Below are 21,469 nucleotides of genomic sequence, written 5' to 3'. Positions count from 1 at the left end.
GTCAACCTATAAAATTAATTATTTTTGCTCAGAAAGGTTTCACACTGTTTGTTATTGTAAGGTACTTCCGTTTTTATATTTTTTGTTTGTTTTCGTTTGTAGTACGGTTTTCGTGTGGTGTTCCGCGGTTCTCTTTCATTATTATGTGGTTTGGTATTGTACGGTTCTCGTTTGACTTTTTCCATTATCGTATTATGTTCTACGAGTGTCTCTGTGTGTGTTCTGCAATAAGACCTCGATCCTTATTCTGAAGGGGCTCATTATTTTATTCACCACATCACCACCAGCAATGGGGCTGAGTATAGACCCTGGCGATGAAACTCCCCATTCCTCATCTTAAAATAACGTTATTGTCACGAGTGCTTTGCAGTTGTTCAGCTGTCAGCGTATTTCATTACAGAAATTCGAAGCGCTGTGCACGAAGAGCACGCACATGCATGACTTATCACACACGCTGTAGGAGCGACTGCACATACGAGGTTAACACAGCAGTTTATTTACTTCCACCGTACCTCACAAATTAAAAGAACAGTGGAACAAATTGGCATATTGGCGCATGTTCCGTATCCGCTTCTTCGGCACTGCTGAGCGACTGTGAGGGGAACCTGCTAGCACAAGCGCATTGTTTATAGAAAATACATGGTCTTGAGATTTATAGGAGCAGCCACACATACTTTCTTAGTACGTAATGGCACCAGCGAAGTAGCAATGGAAACAAGTCCGAGTTGTGAGATGCATGCGATACAAATAAACAGATCTTTCCTCAAAATAAAGAGCTTACCTGTGAAAAATTATCCCTCTTTCTCTGTCCGTGTGAAGTGTACTCAAAGCTGCAACAAACTGGCATGACATGCCCTTTAGTTTAAAGTAAATTTTAAAAAATACGGGCAGCCCCGCTTGAACTAAATGCAGACGACAGAATACGTTGGGCCTACCAATATGGCGGCCGGTGACCACGCTGTGGAGCACCCTATGCGCGATACAGCCTATACTATAGAGGTCAGTGGGTCGGAGAGTCTGCTACCGCTTCGGAGACGCATTGCGTTCTCCGGCTCCGTGATGTCCGAAACGCAGGGTTTGAAAGCTGTTAACTACACGACCACGATTTTTTGCGATCGCTGACACCACGGGAAGAACGAGTGGTGCAGCCCGAAATTAACTGTGTTGTACAGCGATACCCCAGTGCTTCCCGACAGTGTGCTGCCTCTCTGACCGTTTTCACCACACAGTTAGTCGGTTCAGTGGCTAACAGATGGTGCCACAATACCGCCGTCATCGCTTGCTTTCTGCTACTGTGAGTTCTGAGATTGCACAGAAGCCACGGATATATTACTCTTGTGATTGCAACCTTATTTTGTCGTGCTGCATATGTGCTTTGGTTTTTTAGAGAACGTGATATAAACCATATAAAGAATACAAGTCAACAAGAAGCAGCTCGCAATGTTCGTAGCAGACGGTTTTTCCTACCAACGGATGATGGGGACTCTCTGTCACAAACGTCACACTGCAGTGTGTGATTTGAGAGAGTGGGTTTGCGATTTTGCAAATTAATTGTGCCGCGGAGAAACAACTTTGGACAAAAATATGTTGTGGGAATGCTTTTCACGTACTGCTCTACAAGATGACAGCAGTTTTTGGCCATATTGGATACCACTTTAATGCTCCTTGAAATTTAATCTCCTTTGCGCGGACAGGTGGCGTCCCGCTTGATTTTCCGCATCGGTGTGTCGTTCTCGATCACCTTTCGTCTGCAAACTAAAACTGCGGACAAGCGCTTTACGAATCATTCCCACCGACTTGTGAGTCGCATATCTTTCTCGGAGATCGTATCTCGGTTGACCTCCGTGTCACGGGGGTAGAAGTTGCTCAGACACGCCATCTTCCGCGAGGGACGTTAAACGGGGTGTGCCGTGCGTCGAGATTTCTGCGCACGTTAGAGAACCCTCAGGTGGACAAAATTAATCCACAGACCCGACGACTCTGGCGTCGCTCGTAATCACAGTTGCCTCGCTACGTAAAGCCCCGAATTATTAATCAATTAACCTCCATGTCACGCACAGAGAATAATCTTCAAAGTAACTCGAAAAATGAGTAGAATATAATTTAAAATTTATTTTATGTTAGATTACTGAATACTGACAGTTCAAAGTATTTGCAAAGTACCAAGTTACTCGCATAAGCATTTAATATTCTACTCTAGTTACTGTAGACTTACATCATCACATGTAAAATAATGAAATCACGTCCGACGACCGATATCAGCTAGTGCGCTTAACTGAGCAGAATATTTTCCGCGAAAATACGTTGGAGACATTCCGTAGCCATTTCCTACGCCTCGGGATGTATCGTATATCGTATCTTCGTGTACGCCTCCGTCACCCGAAAAGTTTGAAAGCAAGATGGCGGACACTGTGCTGTTGTGGCACGAAAAAAATGTTAACGAAAGCACTCTTGATGACGACGGAAGCCTCAGGACTATTACTCAGGGACGTCGTCCAAGACAGACGCCGTAGCGGCAAACCCATAGCATCTTATCTATCCTTATCTTATCCAATGCATGCTGATCTTATCAGCGCGAGTGAAGGAGAAGTCAGTACGGACTACCTGCGTGGTGTCTCAACTAGCCGACACCTCACCTTTGCCATTCACCAACGTTCCCCGGCCTCATGAAACGTCAGAAATGTAATGACAAATAGCGCTCTAGGCCATGCTGGACTGAGCTGTGTGTTCTTTATCGAAAAAAAAAAAACGCAAAAGAGCTCACCAGTTCACAATGCACAGCACAAAGCGCATTACCGAGGCGAAGGAGACTCTCTTAATAGGTGTAATATTGTCCTTCTACGCTTCGTTGTTCTATTCAAAATTTATTGTTCAATAATTCTCCTTAACGGGTTCAGCGTTCAAAAGCGCACTTTTTTCCTTTCCAAAAGGAGCTAGTAGACTTCCCGCCATCAAGTTACCTCTATCCATTCTTACGTCATTTGAAGAATTGTACTTTGCACTCTTAAAAATAAACTTCACCACGTAACACGCTCCTGGTCAACCATCAACCCGAATGACAGCGTCCTCGTTACTGATTTGTTGAAAACGGGAGGCGAAGCCTGTTTTGTAACCATAACGCCGTACATAATCGGTATATGATAGGCTCCGCTTCTCGACATCAACAAATCAGGAGCGAGGACGCTGTCATTGGGGATGATGATTGGCTAGCAGCGTGCTATATGTGGTGAAGATATGGATGTATCAGATTCCTCTATACAAAAGGTGTCATAGCCACATAAGTCAAATTTGCCATTGACGTGGCTAGCACGACGTGGCTAGCTTCGTAGAGATGATAGCAGCTTTAAAGCTCCAGGACAGGTTTTATCTTCAGGAGGTAAAGAAGATTTCATTGGCTCCTAAATGGGAGAGGATGGTCAGTGAGGAAACCAAAATATGAAATAATGATCGTGCTCTTTCCGACAGCCTAATCAATCGCTAATCTATCGTGAAATGATAGGCCACGGTCTCATCCCTGTCTGGAAAGAGAAAAATGAGTCAACGACGTGCTCAAAAGCATTTCAATTTGGGAAGGGTCCTCCTGCAGGTCCATGTGCCCACTGCGGATTGCTTCCTATTATTACTTCGGATGGGACATGTTGTATTGGTCGTACCAGTACAGGCGGAGAGTGGAACACGATTAAAGAATAAAATGAATGAGAATGAACGACACTGGATGACACACTTGAGCAAGAAAAATGTTTCGATTAGGCGACACCTGGATTAGCTCAAAGTGTGACCTCGAGCATTCCTTGTGACGGCTAAGACGAGACTTCTGGCTAATCTGAACAAGCATGCCATTTCTCTTGAATTTGTTACCTCGAAATCTCTATTTCGTATAAAGTGTAAGAAGTCGGGGGCATCAAGTACAGGACACAAGCGGCATGAGTAAAGTATGTGGAACCAGAGCCGTAGTGACGGAGGTGCGAGAGGTGCAGCCGCCACGGGCGCCCTCGCCAGAAAAGGCGCCGAACGGCAGGCCCTGTCAGGTTGATTGGGGAGTACAAAGCGGGAATCAAGATAATTTGAATTTACGATCTCGGCACTGCAAGTAAGCATATGTTAGTATTATTATTATCATTTTGTTTCCTTAGAGGGTTTCTGATGGAAAATGGCGAAGGGCTGGACGCTTCACATTTGCCATGCCCTATAGGCGCAAACTCGCCTTTCGACAGCTCTACGTGTCTTAGTGGGGTATAGGTAGGGAGTGACTTTTTCGGGTTAAACCCGATTCTGCCCGGTTAGTCGCCCCGAACTGACCCACGACCAATTCGGGTTAAACCCGATTTCTTCCCGATCTCCAGTCACTATGAAATCCTCAAGTGACGTTTCCACTGAAGACGAACAAAGGTCGCCACGTGTAACACATTTAAGAATGGGTCACTTACGCTCCCAGCAATACACCCATGTGGGTCAACACTGTCTCTGCTTTCGAGGATTACCGCTGGAAGATCACGATCCCGCAAAAAAAAAAAAAAAAAAGTGAGATTAGGAAAGGTCTCAATAGACAAGAGGAGAAACATAAACACCCGATAACATCCGGCACAATTATATATATTTATATATATAATTGTATATAATAATAATATATATATTAATAAATACATATAATATATATAATTATATATATGTGTGGGAGCTAGCTAGCAGACGGCCACACAGGAGGAAGCCCAGAGGTCAACTGTTTATTCGGGCGCGTAGCTCGTGCTCGCTGTTGCGATGGACATCGTCGTCATCGACGGTAGGTGGTCGCCACAGGTACTCCCCCGCCCAGACACAGCGGCAGCTGTGGTTGCAGGTTGCTTGTTGTGGGGCAGGTTGCAGCAGAAGCAGGAGCCCGCGCTTGTGCAGGCGGGTGGGAGCTTCCGAAAGGAAGGTGGTGATGACGCAGCATGGGATGGAACGCAGATGGGTGATGCGATGAAGGGAGGCAGGTGCGGTGCTGAAGGAGTCGCTTTGAGGCGCTTGAATCGCTTTGAGTCGCGTGAGTCCCTTTGAGTCGCGTGAGTGGCTTTGAGTCGCTTTGGAAGAGTTTGGCGATGTGCGCCAGAAGGTTTGCGAGGCCGTGAAGAGAGATTTGCGGGGCCGTGAAGAGAGGTTGACAAGTTGGTTGTAGAGAGGTTGAAAGCCGTGTTGGCTGCGCGTGTGTGGCGTTGTTCGCCGCGCTGATGAGCTGCCGAGACGTCGGCTACAGGGAGGGTGACGTCGGCTGCCGTGACGAGCGCGACCGCTCGGCGAGCACGGGGCTCTGGTGTCACGGCCGGCAGGTGATGGTAATGCGGTGGTAATGAGGTGGCGTGCGTGCGAACCTGATGTGCGAACCTGATGACGTGGTGCTGACGGCGATGGCTGCCGAAGGTGGAATTGGCGCATGGTGGTGGTTTGCCGTGCGTTGAGTGACCTCTGTTGCCGGGTGGAAAAGGCAGCTTCCTCCTGGGAATGACGTTGAGTGGACCTGGGAAGCTTGGTGCAGAAGATGGAGAATTTAGGGTGGTAAAAAGGCCGAATAGTCCGAGGTGTTCGAATGTTCGGGTCACCAACTGTGGGAGCTAGCTAGCAGACAGCCACACAGGAGGAAGCCCAGAGGTCAACTGTTTATTCGGGCGCGTAGCTCGTGCTCGCTGTTGCGATGGACATCGTCGTCATCGACGGTAGGTGGTCGCCACATATGTATAACAAAGGCACAATTATCGCCTGATTTTTACCCCCCCCCCCCCCGAATCTGAGAAAGGCATTTAACCCGAAAAAGTCACTCCCTAGGTATAGGGGGTACTGGAAAAATCCTTGCTTCAAGGCATGCTCGAAGGTATGAGGTACAAGTCGTCTTCATGCGGTAGACCGTGCTGTACCTGCTGTGTACCTCACAAATCCGCAGCTTCCTCGTTCCGGAGCGGTTATGTACCCACTGTCTAACGGTGTTCGCTTTTGTGTAACGTTTGTACACCTCATCCCACGTATCCCCGCTTCTTTGGAGAGGTGCACGACGGGCATTAGATTTAGTGTGAGGACTTCAAGCGTCCAACCCAACGTGATTCTCGGCTTAAACAAAAGTAATTGAACTGTTAAAGGACATTATGGGACAGCGCTCCGCTGTTGGTACATTGGAAGGCGAACTCTGTCCCTGCGGTTGACACAACTCTTACTAGAATAACTATGGTCAATAAACAAAAGAGCAAAGAAATGTCTCTTTCTGGAGCTGATTGAGACGAAAGAGAACCATCTATAAAAGGATGCAACGAAATGGTAAAACAGGGTAAATATCTCTCTCTGTGGAGCTCTTAGGCTTACTCAAAAGTGCGCAAGAAAGGCGACATGTATCTTATAAATCCATGCCAGGCACTGATTTAAGCATCTCGATTCTTGTTTTGTGTTTTTACGTACAGTTATCAACTTTTCATGACACCGAATGGAAGTTTGTATGTTTTGAAAATGAGGTAATGCACGAAACAGTGAGCTGTAAACAAACTTCTTGCAACCATGCAAATGTGTGCCTTAATCCCCATCCTGTTGTTGCATTACTGAAGAAAACAAAGGGCAGCCACCATCTGAATTGGACTATGTGTCTAACTGCAAGCACCATTTTTACACCGGATGGTTCTATATGTGCTGGAAAGGGGAGTTTCCACAAATGGCGTAACTGCAGAGGTTTGAAACGATTACACCCTGATTACGCCCAAATTCAGCATGAATAAACACGAAATTTGATAATCACGCTTAGAAACGCTTTAGTAAAAAAAAAAAAAAAAAAACTAAAGTGCTTATGCAGAAACTTCCTTGAAGCCGAAAAGCAAAAACCTTCTAGAGCCTTTTAATATCAGGGTCATCCACATCCGATTGTCCATTCTCCCGATTTATTACAAAATATGAGCGTATGTAACGCGGTCCTTCACGGACATATTTTGCCCCGTGGCACTATATCGCGGGTTCAATGTCGGAAAAGCATCCCTCCACCACTGAGCAGCGTAAATCCAACACCCTATCCTATATTCCCTTCCCTGTCAGGTTCCCTTCAACCTGTTGAATCGGAAGCCCTTGAAAGAGCGCCCTTTTTTGGAAAGTAGGAAAGGGGGTGACAAAAGCAACAGAAGGACCTGCTGTGCTTGAGACAGTACGTGTGTCCTACTCTGTGTTCCCAGTCTCGTGCGTTAGCGTTAGAGTATCCGCTACGAAAGTATCGCGGCGTGGAATGTCTGTACCCACGGCGCTCCGTGCATGCGCGGTGTGTGGAGGGGAAAGGGGGGAAGAAGAGGGCGCGTGAGGGGCGAGGCGGCGTGTCCGCAGTGCAGCTATGGTGGTCGACATGTTCAGACGTGTCTGGATGGTTAAGGAAGATTAGCGGAGGAGCGGCGGCGAAAGACGGCTGAGGCTGCGAAACGAAGCCGCCAAGCTCAATCGAGGAAGCACGAAATTCTCGTTTGGCTGCGAATGCGGTCTTGCGTTAGCGTTGTGAAGGGTTGTGACGGGTCGTTGTAGGGTTGTGCACCGCTGTCAAGAGGAGATCCTAAAAAGGTTTTCAAGTTTTAATGCTAAAACAGTCCCGTCGGATCCATTGATGGATCGACTACCATGATTTTTTCCGACCTGATCGGTATGGCAATGCACGCTTTCCAGCAGGCACCCCTGCGGCTGTGTTTTATCAGCCTTGTTTGTTTTCTGTGCACAGTGGCCGCAAATTTTTCGGTTAAAGGACCCTGTTTCCTATGTTTATATGTTGCTGCCATTGTAAGCATACGAATTTTTGAACTGCACTGACTATAAAAATGGGCACTGTTTTTTGTTATTAGTTGCTCCGGGGCCGGGTCTTGAAAAATAACGTTTCAAAAGAAATGTCCCCTGAGGCACAGCACATCCACTTTTGATACGGATAGACTTATTGACTTTTGAGGTCGACTTTTCATTACAGCGTGATTATACGAAGTTTTCGAACACCAAAGCGAGTTTTCGTACATTATATTGGATTTCCGAATTAAAGATGCAATTCAACGTTCATCGCAGGCAGCTCATCGGCCCCGTTAGATTGCGTATTATACCGTGAACTGAAAACGCGTTTACTCCGTTACGCTGTAGAAATGTCTGCAATTCCTCGGGGCCGTTATTCGACACGACGACATGTGGTATCCAGAAGGAAGCAAATAAGGACCTAACAACCTTCACCGTATTATACGCGGTGGTGGATGTCATAAGCTTAACCTCCAACCACTCGGAATACGTGTTGATTAATCACAGAAACGACTTCTCGTCTTTTTCAACAAAAATTCATATGAACTCATGGGAACTCATTCTCATGGTTTGGAACACCATGGCCTCGGGTATAAAGGGGCGGACGTCAACGTTGAACGTATAATCTGACACACATTCACACTTCCATGCCATATACCATACCATACCATACCAGCGCTTCGAGTTGTTGATGCATGGTGGGCCACTGTGCTCCGTGCGAGGCCCTTCATTGTAGGGGTACTAATGTGCCCAGAGTGCAACAAAGCGTGGACAGCGTCCCACAACCAAAAAGGGGTAACTACACGATTCACTCATGTGACACGATCCCCAATACCGCTAGCTCATGCTGCGAACAAAGTACCGTTTAAAATAATCGGGTACGCTCTTGGGACAACCACTCGGAATACAATATTATCAGGACCCCCTAGCACCTTACCTTTCTTGGTTTCTCTCTCAATACCTTTCGAAGTTAACGGGAGGCCTTGCGTTGGTGCAAATTAAAGGATACGGTCATCCTTGTCCACATAATGCCCACTACCAAGAAAGGCCGTCTGCGTTGCAAAGGAGACTTCTCTTGTCATTGGTTATTTTGTAGCTGTGGGATATCTGGTGTCTACCGCCGTCCGCCAGCCCCATACTCTCGCGGCAGCAAAGATGGTGGACGCGGTCAAAGAGATGTATTTCTGTATGGTTATCGTTCCTGATTCCAAGAGAGGGCAGCGTACGACCTTGTGTGGTAATTTGGGTACATGATAATTGTCACAAAAAGGCATACGCCTCCGCCTTTTCGAATCAGAAGCGATCAGCCTATCATTCGTGGCTATATTGTTGGTGCACACCGTGTCATGCGGTGTATTGCTTTTAAAGTGACTGCTGTACAACCCTTCTTTTTTCTTTTTTTTTTTCTTTTTTGTGACAGCGCATGGAGCGGTTCTGAAACCGTCGCCAAGTTCGGCAACACTTTTCCGCCCTAAAAAGGCACGTAATTCTGTAACATCTTTGGAACATCCCTGGAACTTTCAACACAGCTTCCACTGCATTGTTTGGTGAGTGCAGTCCCGTGCTATATATTTCGTGCCGCGTATACGCGACTCCAGTGAACTATAGGTGGCTCCCCGAAATTCCAAGATGGCGGCCGAGTGCAGGTCTTCCGAGCCAAGCGAGCGTACCGAAATATGTTAATCTGTTTCAGTTTGCCACATGTATAAATTGACGTGCTTCATGACAAAGGAGTTAATTTTGTCTTCTTGTTATCTCATACTGTGCCAGTTCAACTCAGAGAAGTAGGCAAAAAGTTTCCGTCGTCGGAGTTTGTTTACAAAGGTGAGTCGAACGAACGAAGGCGGCATTTTAGAATCTAAAGGCCCGTTCCGACATACAGCGCTTTGCTCCAGAGCACTGGAAAACAGCGCTGTTTTTTTCTCCCCTCCCGGCTGCGACTCGATGGAAAACAGCGCTTGGCGAAGTTGAGCTTCGGTGAACTTTCCCATCGCTGTCTCCCAGCGATAGGCTCCCTGAACCAATGAGAACGAGGCGCTGCGTTCACGTGACGGGGCTGCCTTTTTTTTTTTTTTTTTTGCTTCTTGTCGCCGTGACTGCACGTGATCGCCGATCACGTGAGACCACCAAGTACAGCGCTGGGACAAGCGCTGCAAGTGCGAACCCCACAGTGGAAATACAGCGCTGTTTTGCAGTGCTGTTGTGCAGCGCTGTGGAGCAAAGCGCTGTATGTCGGAACGGGCCTTAAGAAGGCAAAGCAGCGATTAGTTTCTCAAGAAGCGTCACTTAGCATGTGTTTTGGAATGTGGATTAGTAGCCTGCAAGGTACTGCCATTTTTGAGTTTCTCCTCCGAGAGTCCCGTACTATGTCAGTGCTGCAAATGAACAATTAACAGCTCTGTTCGAAGTGTAGTGTCTCTATGAATTGGATAGCAAGCTCGCCTCGGGATGGTTCTGCTTGTGAGTAGGCATACACGTAAAGTGAATTCACCTACACCTCTCTGGATACACGCTGCACCCCGTATAGGACGAACGATAATTTCGACCATCGGGTTTTTTTTAACGTGCTACGGAAATATCAGACACACGTTGCTGGAAACAACATCTATTTCCCGGCATTTTCTACAAATTAACGGATACTTAGGAAGCAACAAACACGTCTTCGTTTGACTCCAATGGGCGTTTAAGTAAACGAAGTATGGCTAGTGGGTGGTGGTGGGTGGTGGTGCTTCGGAAAGAGCTCGCCGTCGTCGGCCTCACAGAGGCGGGCAACGTCTCACGACTAACGCTATGGGGGAATGCGAGCGCTGGGCCGATTTCTAAGGGAAATGTGCTGACGTACGTATCGAATTGGAAGCTTTGTCGTGAACCAGTGAGCACGCATGTGGTAATGCCCAACAATGCCCGCAGAGTGCGCTTCCAAACAGCATTTCCCAGGGTGCCTGAATACTATCCCCCCCCCCCCATCTGCACAGAGGGAGCTACTATTCAAGCACCCTACTGTTTCCTATATATTATATTCCTATTTCCGATATTATCTATAAGCACAATGAGTGTTTAACTAATTAAACAGCTGTAACGGTGTTGTAAATTGGAACGATAGTGAGGAAGCCGACGAAGGTGCTCGTGAACACAACCGCCGAACGAAGAAAGAACCCAGCACTGTGGTGGAAGAAGAAGAAGAACAAGAACCCAGCAGTGAGAAGAAGAGGATCACAGACCGCTGTCCCGACTGAAGCAGTGAGCCCTTCCCTGGATCCGGGCCGCCTTTACGAAATGGCTATAGAAGTGTACGACCAAGAAACGGTAAGGTTAGCAGTAGTAAAAAAAAAAAGTGAATGCCAGCTCGGGTGTAGTTCGTTACCGGGACCACTCGTTTTTAAAAATTTGTGAAAGCGTTTGAAAGGTAAATATTGCATAGAAGTGAAAGAAGTTCATATACTGAATCGAAAAAGGTAAGAATTATAAAATTCTGTGGACTAGAAGTTTTTTTATAGGCATTTCAACAACCCCATCTGATTCACTTTTAGCACAGGAGAAACACGGGAATGCTAAGCCTAACGGATTCGAAACTTGCAAGAGAATTGGGCTAAATCGCCTCACTTTAGTGAGGTTGGGTTAAGTTAGGTTCTACAGATTGGGGGGGGGGTCTGGGGGGGGCGCCGCCCCCCCCCAGGCACGCAGTAGGCGGTGCGGGCGTCGAGACTGTGCCTCGGGTTAGGTCAGAAGGTCCTCACCCAAGATGGCGGAGCGCCATAAAAAAACTGGCGATAAAATTTAATTTTTATACGTTTCACGCAATATACGAGGGTCATTCCTGTTTAATTTCGTTCCTAATTTGCTCCTGCTTCAGGTAAAAACATATCATTTACCTAGTTATCTTCTTTCTTTACAAAAACGCAGTGGTCCCGGTAACGAACTACATCCGCCAGCTCTTTCCCAGATGCGTCACAATACTCTGATGCTGACGTAGGATGTACAGGGTGTGTGCAGAAAAACATGACCCGCATTTAGGCACATAGCTTGTTGCCTACCTAACTAACGAACTTCCGGTGGCGCACGATGGCGCATTTATGCTTGCGAAATCTGTAGAAAAATTGTGGAAGCCATACCCAGCTTAAAAAATAAATGGAACAACGAAAACGTCGGCTTCCGTGCATCAGAATAGGGCAACATGGTGGACAACAGGGTGTACGTGAAAGGGCAACATGGTGCACGTAGGAGAGTTGTGTTCAAGTACCGCTAGGGGAGCTATCGGTGCATAAATCGAAACGATGTCCCACATGGATGCTCATCGGCAGTGCCCCTAGCGGTGCCTGCACATAACTCTCATGAGACCGAAATACACTACCATGCATTGTCATGACCGCCCTATTCTAATGCATGGAAGCCCATGTTTTCGAGCTCTGTTTATTTTTTTACATTGAGTATGGCTTCCAGGATTTTTTTGTAGCTTTCGCACGCATAAATACACCGTCGTGCGCCACCGGAAGTTCCTCGGCTAAGTAGACAACGAGTTACACGTAAAAATGTGGGTCATGTTTTTCTGCACATACCCTGTATATGTTCTGCCCTCCACGTAACTTAGCCATCCATTTGTGTCTAGATTTGTTCACATTATGCTGATACAAATGACACTTGTAGTTCATGCACTCCATGGCTGAACGACAGAATGCGTACGCCGAGAAAATCACACGTTCGCCAAACCAAGTAATCATCCAATATTACTGATATTAACCCTAAACTGCAATATTACTTGCTTAACCACTTTCCTGCAGCATGTTGTATGGGCGTATCTCGCTACGCTGATGTTCGGTTCACTGAAAGCAGCCGTAAGCTTCATGTCTTGCACGTCACCACCATAAACTCCTTCTCTCTGCTACCCGAGCTGTAGTATCTACAACATATTGGCATAGCCCTTTTAACAAGAAATTTGCTCATTATTCCTATTAGAAATTCGAAGAAGTGCAAGATGCAGTGAAGACCTTGCGAGTCTTTGTGGCAGCAGCATTCGTGGTACTTTCCCTGGTCACTGGAATCTCTATCGGGGTTGTGCTTTACGGTTGGAAGTCAGGGATGCCCTCGACATCAAACGTTGTTGACTTGGAAGAGCCACGAAGGACGATGCCAACGAGTTCAGCGCCATCAGGAACAACGGCGGACGCAGGCAAGGGCGACCAGGTCACGAAAAGAGTGTGCGACACTGAAGACTGTCACTACATGCGATGGTTGATTGGCACGTCTGTTGACAAATCGCTCGATCCCTGCAGCAACTTCTACAACTACGTCTGCAAGGGCGCTCTGAGCGCTTTCAAAGGCGAACTTGATCACGGCATGATGTTTAATATGTACGTAAAATTGGCATTTGACATTGAGCAGTGGTTAAGAAACGGGCGCGCTCAACCTCGAAATCAATCTGCATACGAGAAGGTGATCGCGACGTACCAGTCCTGCATGGACGCTAGTGATCAAGCTGTTGAAGCGAGTAGGAGATACGTCGAGGACTTTCTGAAGGGCCATCGAATGGCATTGACAGAAATTTTAGATTTCGACCCGATGACCAAGCAGTTGGAATTTTGGTTCGCAGACTTGCCGTTGATGTTCGCGATTGAGCCGTTCCCACGTCGCAGCATAAATCAGGTTTACATACAAGTCGTCCCGCACATGATTCTGCATCGGACAATTCATGGGAATACTTCTGTCGATCGAAAGGCGTTTGTGGAAACCGTTTTAAGGGCCATATTTGCCGTCAAGGATATTGACGGCGCTACCGTTGACTCCGTCTTAGAAGGCGAAGACAGGATTTTCAACCTGAGCACAACGCTGGATTGGAATGAGCTTATTATCCCTGTGTCTGAACTGGGTTTGTTTGAAAATGATCAGACGCTTGGGAGGAGGTGGATCCACGCAATAGAGAAGTACCTCCGGGATGACATCACGCAGATCAAATTAAGAACTCCCGTCGGCGTCGCTATGCTTTTCAGTGCTTTCTTTGGAAGCAATGCCGTCATCGCTAATGAAACAGTTCAAGCAGCAGTAGCCTGGATGTTAACATACAACTTGTATGCTTCAGCTGGCTTCGATGACGATAGAACTGACATCACTCGAACCAGACAACGATGTTTATCTGATATTTTTCAGATATTTCCATCAGTTGCGGCTTCCAAAGTGTTGCTGGAAGTCGTTAACAGGTCAAGAGTGAACGCTGTGAACGCAATGATGGACGAAGTCGGCAAGCAAATTAGGGTGTCGTTCATGAACTCGAAGTGGCTGGACAATGACACCAAGAAACGAGCGGTGAAGAAATTGTCTCTCGTGATCAGGCTTCTAGGGTATCACTACGACATGATGTCACCCCAAGAGTACGACAATTACTTGAAATATGTTCCTGACATGAAGGGAGTGTACATACAGAATATTCTCGAGGCTTCCAAAGGACAAGCCAAACATTATTGGGGGGCATGGAAGCCCAATGCCCTCAATTTGTCCATTCACCAGCAGACAGTTTCCATACCACTGTACGCCGTGAATGGCGTAAATTTCGGTGGTTTAAACATGATATTTGTGCCTGCGGCATCATTCTACCGTCCACTGTTCACTTACGGTGGTCCTCCGGAACTCAATTACGCCGGTGTAGGCCATATAATAACGCACGAAATAATGCACAGCTTCGACAACAATGGTGTTTATCGCAATGGTTATGGTGATGTGGACCCGTGGTTTACGAATCAAAGTATCGAAGCCTTTGGAAACTTGCAAGCCTGTTATTCAGATCAAATTGATCGTGCACCAAGAGCTCGGGCGTTCCTTGACTACCCCCACGAATACCTGGCAGACACACTGGCCATGGAATCTCTTACGAGGGCCTACCAGAAAGCGTCTGCCATTTCAAAGGTTACTCTGGGTAACGTGAAGGGGCTAACAAGTGATCAGCTGTTTTACATAACGGGGTGCCTTATGTGGTGCGGTGTTCCTAGCCTGGTGAAAAGCGGTTCCCATCCTGATCTGGACGAAAGGTGTAATGTACCGTTCGTGAACTCTGAACACTTCAGTGAAACTTTTTCGTGTCGCCCTGATGCACCCATGAATCCGTCAAAAAAGTGCCGCTTCTTTTAGAAGCGCGCTCAAACTGCTGCCTCCTCAAATAAACGTTTCTAACGTACACCTTGCATGGAGTATACACGTATTCGGTAGTTCTGTGCAGACGAGGTAGCGTTTGAGCTTTCAGAGAGGAATTCGGATCTTGCTGTTTCGTAGCCGCGGGCAATCGCCGCGCCAGAAAGCCACGCACACATCTCCAACAAAGGCCAAAGAGAACCACAAAGCTATAGATTTTAACGAGGGAATATTATGCACACGTGTCCAGATCGGGCACGACAACAGGATGACCATAACGCTCTGGACCAGTGATTTCCTCAGAAATTCACTGCTGGGGGGGTGCCGAGCTTTCAAAGGGGCGGGGGTATGCTTGGTGAACGTTCCACTTAAGGAATTTTTCTTAGACATGGAAAGAATCGTGGCACAATTGTGACATATCTGCACAGCTTTCCCGTTTTATTAGTACATGTTATTACGTTAGAACGCAGTATATTAGAATATAGATTCATTATGAATGGCATTTCAACATTAAGATGCATAATCGCACGACCGACAAAGAAAAAAGACTAGCACCTTGTCTCACGAAGCTCAATGAGCAACCAAAGGTGAAAACCTTACACGAAAAAATCAGAATACCTTGCTTGATTGATTTGGGCGCAAATGGTTCATGATGATCCACATTGAGTTTGCGTGCCCGCACGCGTTTTTGCTGGTATATGCGCGCAATATGTGCATTGACGAGGCACTTTCAAATGATTTTGGACAAATCCATGGTACGATCATCTGAATGACTGTAGTCTTACGGCATAAGTTTGACAGTACGGGATGTAATTCGCAGCGCCGGACTCACTACCAGAATGTGTTGGTGGCCGAGTTGGGTGGGGTCACCTGAAAAATTTCAGGGGGGTGTTGCAAAAGTGCAGGGAGGGTGTACACCCCCCTTGGAGGGGGGTTTAGGGAAATCCCTGCTCTGGACAGAGGTTTCGAAACAGACCATGTATTCATTGATCTCAGAAAAGGTTTGGATAAGGTCTCTCACGCCTTCCTGCGAGATAGTACATGCTAACAGTGGACCTCTTTCACACTCGCGTCGTATCCTAGCGGCTGTCCAGCGCAACACAATCGGCGCACGCGAACGCATAGCCGGCTAGAGACCTTGTAGCGGTACTCTCAAACCACTAGTCTCCGTGCGCTCCTTAGCGTCGTTCCCAGCGACAACACAACAGGGGTGGACTGCCACAATCACTCTTCCCATTGGGATCAATACTCGTAGCCGCCGTCTTTAATGAGTATGACTGACGATAACTAACATTCCATACAACTAGTCATCCGGTAAGCATCTGAGTAGCGTATCAACGTTCGAAAGATCAAGGGAAAGGTAAACTACTTGCTTCCGCGTGCGATATGCACAGTTCTTCACGTGAGGAGTGTTGGCCGATGCAATATCTGTTCTACACTGGTTCCCGAGCCGGACGAAATGAGCTGGCACGAAATGAACACGAACGGAAACGAAAATGAACGAAAACAAACGCGGGAAAATGAAGGAACTCGGCCACGGTGTAAGAAGAGGCAGGTGGCCAACGCGCAGCAAGCGCTCTGCGCCGGCGGTGTCGAAACCTTGCTCGAGGTTCGAGGAGGCGCCGCAAGGGGCAGCACGCGTAGGGGTTAGGGGGGCCTTCGCTGGCCTCTATCTCGCAGCGTTTGCATGGCGGGAGCGGATCGTTCCTCGTGTTGTACGTGATCTGAGACGAGAGAGAGCGTAATAATGGGCAAGAAGTGCTTTGTTCTCGGCTGTCGCAGCGTCTACAGGTCGTGCAAAGAGAAAGTGTCGCTCTTTTCCGTGCCTAAAGATGTCGAGCGACTGAACGCGTGGAGACGATAGACCCGCAAGGATCGCGTTCTGAGCGCAAACGACAAAGTTTGTGAGAAACACTTTGAAGTGAGAAAACCACAGTCCACAACGCAAGCACTGCACGACAAGCTAAGCTGTGCAGTGCCTAGCATTTTCCCAAACTGTCCTGCGTATCTTACCAAGACAACCAAGCAAAGGAAGCGGCCCGCGGACGGACACTTTGTCGACGTGCTTTCAAAAAGACGACCGACAGGAGCATTGGTATGTTTCCTGGTGCGGTAGAAGTATAGCGCACAAATAATTTCTAATACAATGTTATTGCAGTTGCACGTACATCAGCGAAGGATTATCTGACATCAGCGAGAATCCGTCCGAGTATCACTTTCAGGATAGCCATGAAGCTGGTAACATCGCGGCTTCAGTTTTTGAAAGACTGTTTAAAAATCCTGCCGGGGTAACACTGCCTTCTCCCGCATGGGGCTACCACAAAATCGACTTGGACGGTGTGCAAGATGTCGTCTTTTGAGAGGTACAGGTTATCAAGCTGTACAGCGCTTAGGACACTAGCAGCCACACAGCACAGGTTGTAACTACTAAAATAGTTGACATTACCGAGAAAACTGACCATCAACCATGTGATCGAGAACAATGATTTGCATTCCCGCGTCAAAGCCACAGAGTAGACATCAAAGCGCAGTTACTTCATTACTACGTGTCGATGAGGATGCATCACTACTGCAAGCAAAGGAACCGTAGCATCGAAGACGAGACAAAACAAACTTCGAAAGCTTTCCAAGCTAGTCAAGTAGGTTATTTACGTTCTACATAATTTAATTCTCAGGTCTTGTACTGTGTTTTCTGAAGATGTGCAATAAACATCTTTATTTTTGAGAATTACTTCTCTTATTAGGCATTGCTTGGCTTTCAAAAGAATCCCAAGACCTGTACTATCCCCGCCTGCTTGGCATTTGTATATTCGCAGCGCGAAACCACCAGTGGAGAACTGAGCACAATTGCAGAGTATTCCTCCACCAACAGTCGTTCTGGCGTCGCTCGCAGTAGTGTTGACTGATATTGTAACAAAATCAACACCTCTGTCTAATAAATATCGCATCTACCACAATTTTTGCTTTAAAATCTTTTACTGAGGTGTAGCGTAGTGAGCGGGGTGGAGTAGGCGGACTTCCTCCGCTCAGCGCCTCTAGCGGCGCAATGAGGAAGCCAGAACGGAAATTCGACCGACGGAGCGGCTCCGTTCGGGCACCTCTCTTCTTACACCGTGAACTCGGCAAACGGCAGTCCACACCTGCACAGTTCCTGTGACAACCACGGGGTGGCAGCACTAATGGCGGCGCCCATTCCTTGAATCGCGTTTTAGTGCATAGGGTGCCCTGATACTTGAGCCCTCTGTGCAAGCAGTGCGCAAGAAGCACGAGTATCGAGGCATCCTACTTCGGTGCCACTTCGATGACACTTTGAAGTAGTCAGTCCACCCATGTGCAACATGGAAGATGCAACATGGATTCCTTCGTTAATGTATGGGTGGACAATTGATTTCGTGTCCTCCAGGTATGGCAACGTCAAAGTTCGTTGCAAGACGTGCAAGAAGACTTATTGTTGCAGTAAGACATCTACATCCAACTTGAAGATGCACCGGGAGATTATTTACGTTGAATTGAGAAGAATGTGCAGGTATTCACAGGCTACCAAACGGCTTTTCAGACGCAGCATCCTCGTCTGTACAGTGCGGAACAGTAGAAAGCAGCAGTCTAGAGGCACACAACTTTGTTTCTGTTTTTGGTCGGTATGGAATGTTAGGCGGCTGAAAACAGTTTCCCACTATTAGTGCAACAGTAGCGAAATTGGGACGCCCGCAATAGCCCCAAGAATCTCCTGTGCGCGAGACACCCTCCTTCGCCTTCGCGATAGACACGTGATGAGCGTCGTCACTCGCGTCACTATATGATGTGAGTGGTAGGGACGCCCTTCGTTGGACCTGGGATCACATGATCGAGGTGAGCAACACTACGCAGGCACGAGCGTCTGCTACCGCTTCGGAGACGCCAAGCGTTCTCCGGCTGCGTGATGTCCGAAACGGATGATTTGAAGGCTGTCAATGACACAACCTCGATTTTTTGGGACCGCTGACACCACTGGAAGGAGGAGTGGTGCAGCCCGAATCTAACTGTGTGTTATACAGCGATACACCAGTGCTTCCCGACAGTGTGCAACCTGTCTGACCATTTTCATTGCACAGTTGGTTCAGTGGCTAACAGGTGGCGCCACAATAGCGCCGTCATTGCTTGCTTTCTGCTACTGTGATTTTTGAGACTACACAGAAGCCCCCGATATATTACTCTTGTGATCGCAATCTTATTTTGTCAGGCTGCATATATGCTTTGTTTTTTAGAAAACGTGATACTATAAATCATATAAAGAATAGAAATCAACAAGAAACAGCTCGCAATGTTTGTAGCAGACGGTTTTTCCTACAAACTGAATGAGGGGGCTGGCTCTCTACCACAAACGTCACAGTAGAATGGGTCTGCAGTTCTAGCGCGCTGACCTGTCACCGCGGCAGCGATTTTGCAAATGAATTGCACCGCGGTGAAACAACTTTGGACAGAAATATTTTGTGGGAATGCTTTTCACATACTGCTTTACAAGATGACAGCAGTTTTTGGCCATGTTAGATACCACTTTAATGCTCCTTTAAACCCCGCAGCCCGCGTAAAGTTTACAATAAAGACTATTGATGCCATGTCTTGTTTGGGAAATCCGCAAACTAACTCCAACCTAACCAGTTACTTTTTTTCGTGGAATAACTGTAACTGTAACCTAGCTAAGTTTTTGGTTGCGTAACTTAACTGTAACTTAGTTACTTTCCATTTCCCAAGACAGTGATGAGACACTGTCGTTCCCACATTACCAGGCACCAACAGCATGGCCGACTCCTCTTCGTAGGTGGCAGCCGAAGTTGTGTGAGGACTGGGAGGTGGTGCATTCGAATCCTACCAGCGGCTGTGCTGGTCAGCACGTTCACTACTCAGCCACGCGAGCTGGTGAAAGCCGCTTTGTGGTCCCTCACTGCTTGGTCACGTTGTTGTCATACGGCCAATACGCGTCCACGCGCGGCGGTCCCCCTCGATGTGCCATACCGTTTGCGTTTAGCGGCTGCGCGCCGAGCTCTGGACTACCCATCTGCCGACGGGGTACACACCCTTAGTGGCCGCCCCATAGCGTGAGATACACTGTCTGACGTCACTTGCATCCCACGCGGCTGCGACTTTTTCTTTTTCCTTTCTTTTTTTTTTAATGTGGTGATGGTAGCTCGCCGTTGTCGGCCTCACACAGGTGGGCAACATCACCAGTAACACCCTGGGGGAAAGTGCGTCGTGGGCCGACTTCTAGGGGAACTATGCCGTGCCGATATATGTGACTGTGTGTGAGGAAAACCCAGGCAAAACCCCAAACAGCACAACCGGCACCGGGATTCGAACCCGGGGACCTCCGGGTGCTTTCCGATTTGCTGCTGCTGCTCCAACCAGTGGCGTGGCGAATAAGACGTCAGGAACCACGCCGACCTTGACAATATGTCCCTTCACACAGCTGTTTTTGTAACAAAAGTATCGCGTATTAACGGCAAATCCACACGGCCGACCCAAAACTGCGATCCGCAATAAATGTCTGGCGGTCTCCTGAGGAATTGGAGTCTATATGAGGACGTAGATTTCGAGATGTTAGCTGCGATAGGGTGGACGAGTCGCAGCAGTACAGAAGCGCAATCAAAGACGATTACCTAATTTGCATGATGGCGTCTTTACTTTTGTATCTCGTTGAAATATATGTACATGATATCAAATGTGCTAATTCTGAAATAACACTCACACAATGAAAGATGAAAGTCACTGAAAGGGTTAGCCAGCTGTAGGATTCGAACCCACATCTCCTGGATTGCCGGTCCAGTCCTTCTGTATACAGGGTGTTACCCTAAAAAAGTATACCCGTGCCGCCATACCGTACTCGCCAATTACTCAATGCAGGTGGCACATTGTGCGATCTTCATATAGAGCTCATAAGGACATTTAATCTTGGTAAATTTTGAAGTGATTGAGCGCCGCAGCACGAAGTTATAACTCAAAACGTGCAATTCCCGCAATTGCACGTTTTGAGTTATAACTTCGTGCTGCGGCGCTCAATCACTTCAAAATTTACAAAGATTAAATGTCCTTATGAGCTCTATATGATGATCGCACAATGTGCCACCTACATTGAGTAATTGGCGAGTACGGCATGGCGGCACGGGTATACTTTTATAGGGTAACACCCTGTATGTTGTTCCAGCCTCAGGATATCAGTTCTCTCATACTCGCACCATGTTGAGGGAACCAATTCGTCAGTTAATGACTGACCGTCACTTCTCCTGATGACTAATTACGTTGTTCTCGTCCAGGGAGTTTTCCTTTTCTTTTCTTTTTTTTATCAATGCAAATATTTGTAACCGTGCTGTAACCATGGAACGAAGGTGAAGAAACTGCCGAAGGTGCTCGTGTGCTCGTGGAGACAGCCGTCGGACGGAAGAGGAAGAAGAAGAAGAACACAGGAGCGAGAACACGACCGTTGTCCCGACCACCGCAGTTAACTCTTCGCTTGAAACCACATCACCGAGGCTGCCTTTCCAAAATGACTTCGACATTGAGCGACGAACAAACGGTAAGGCCAACAGCAGTAACCAAAAAGCTAGCTCTCGCTCCGATAGAT

At 47.4% G+C, this 21,469-nt stretch overlaps 1 protein-coding gene across 1 annotated transcript; it reads left to right on the top strand.

Moving 5' to 3' along the window:
• The first annotated feature begins 4,758 nt into the window (after window positions 1-4,758).
• Window positions 4,759-14,920, top strand: LOC135385051 (endothelin-converting enzyme 1-like). The gene is made up of 4 exons (XM_064614227.1): window positions 4,759-5,023; window positions 9,529-9,582; window positions 10,862-11,064; window positions 12,712-14,920. Exons 1-4 carry the CDS (start codon window positions 4,759-4,761, stop codon window positions 14,872-14,874), a joined length of 2,685 nt encoding a protein of 894 aa, XP_064470297.1. The 3' UTR covers window positions 14,875-14,920.
• The last annotated feature ends 6,549 nt before the right edge of the window (window positions 14,921-21,469 follow it).

This window comes from Ornithodoros turicata, chromosome 2 (assembly GCF_037126465.1).
Source record: "Ornithodoros turicata isolate Travis chromosome 2, ASM3712646v1, whole genome shotgun sequence".
Lineage (NCBI taxonomy): Eukaryota > Metazoa > Arthropoda > Arachnida > Ixodida > Argasidae > Ornithodoros > Ornithodoros turicata.
Note: the sequence above shows the minus strand (reverse complement) of the source record. Positions and strands in the feature narration are given on the sequence as shown.

Coding starts and splice junctions, on each gene's coding strand:
- LOC135385051 (XM_064614227.1), top strand. CDS start 4,759: ATGGACATCGTCGTCATCGACGGTAGGTGGTCGCCACAGGTACTCCCC. Junction 5,024..9,528: donor CTTGAATCGCTTTGAGTCGC/GTGAGTCCCTTT, acceptor ATACTGTGCCAG/TTCAACTCAGAGAAGTAGGC. Junction 9,583..10,861: donor GTCGGAGTTTGTTTACAAAG/GTGAGTCGAACG, acceptor TTGGAACGATAG/TGAGGAAGCCGACGAAGGTG.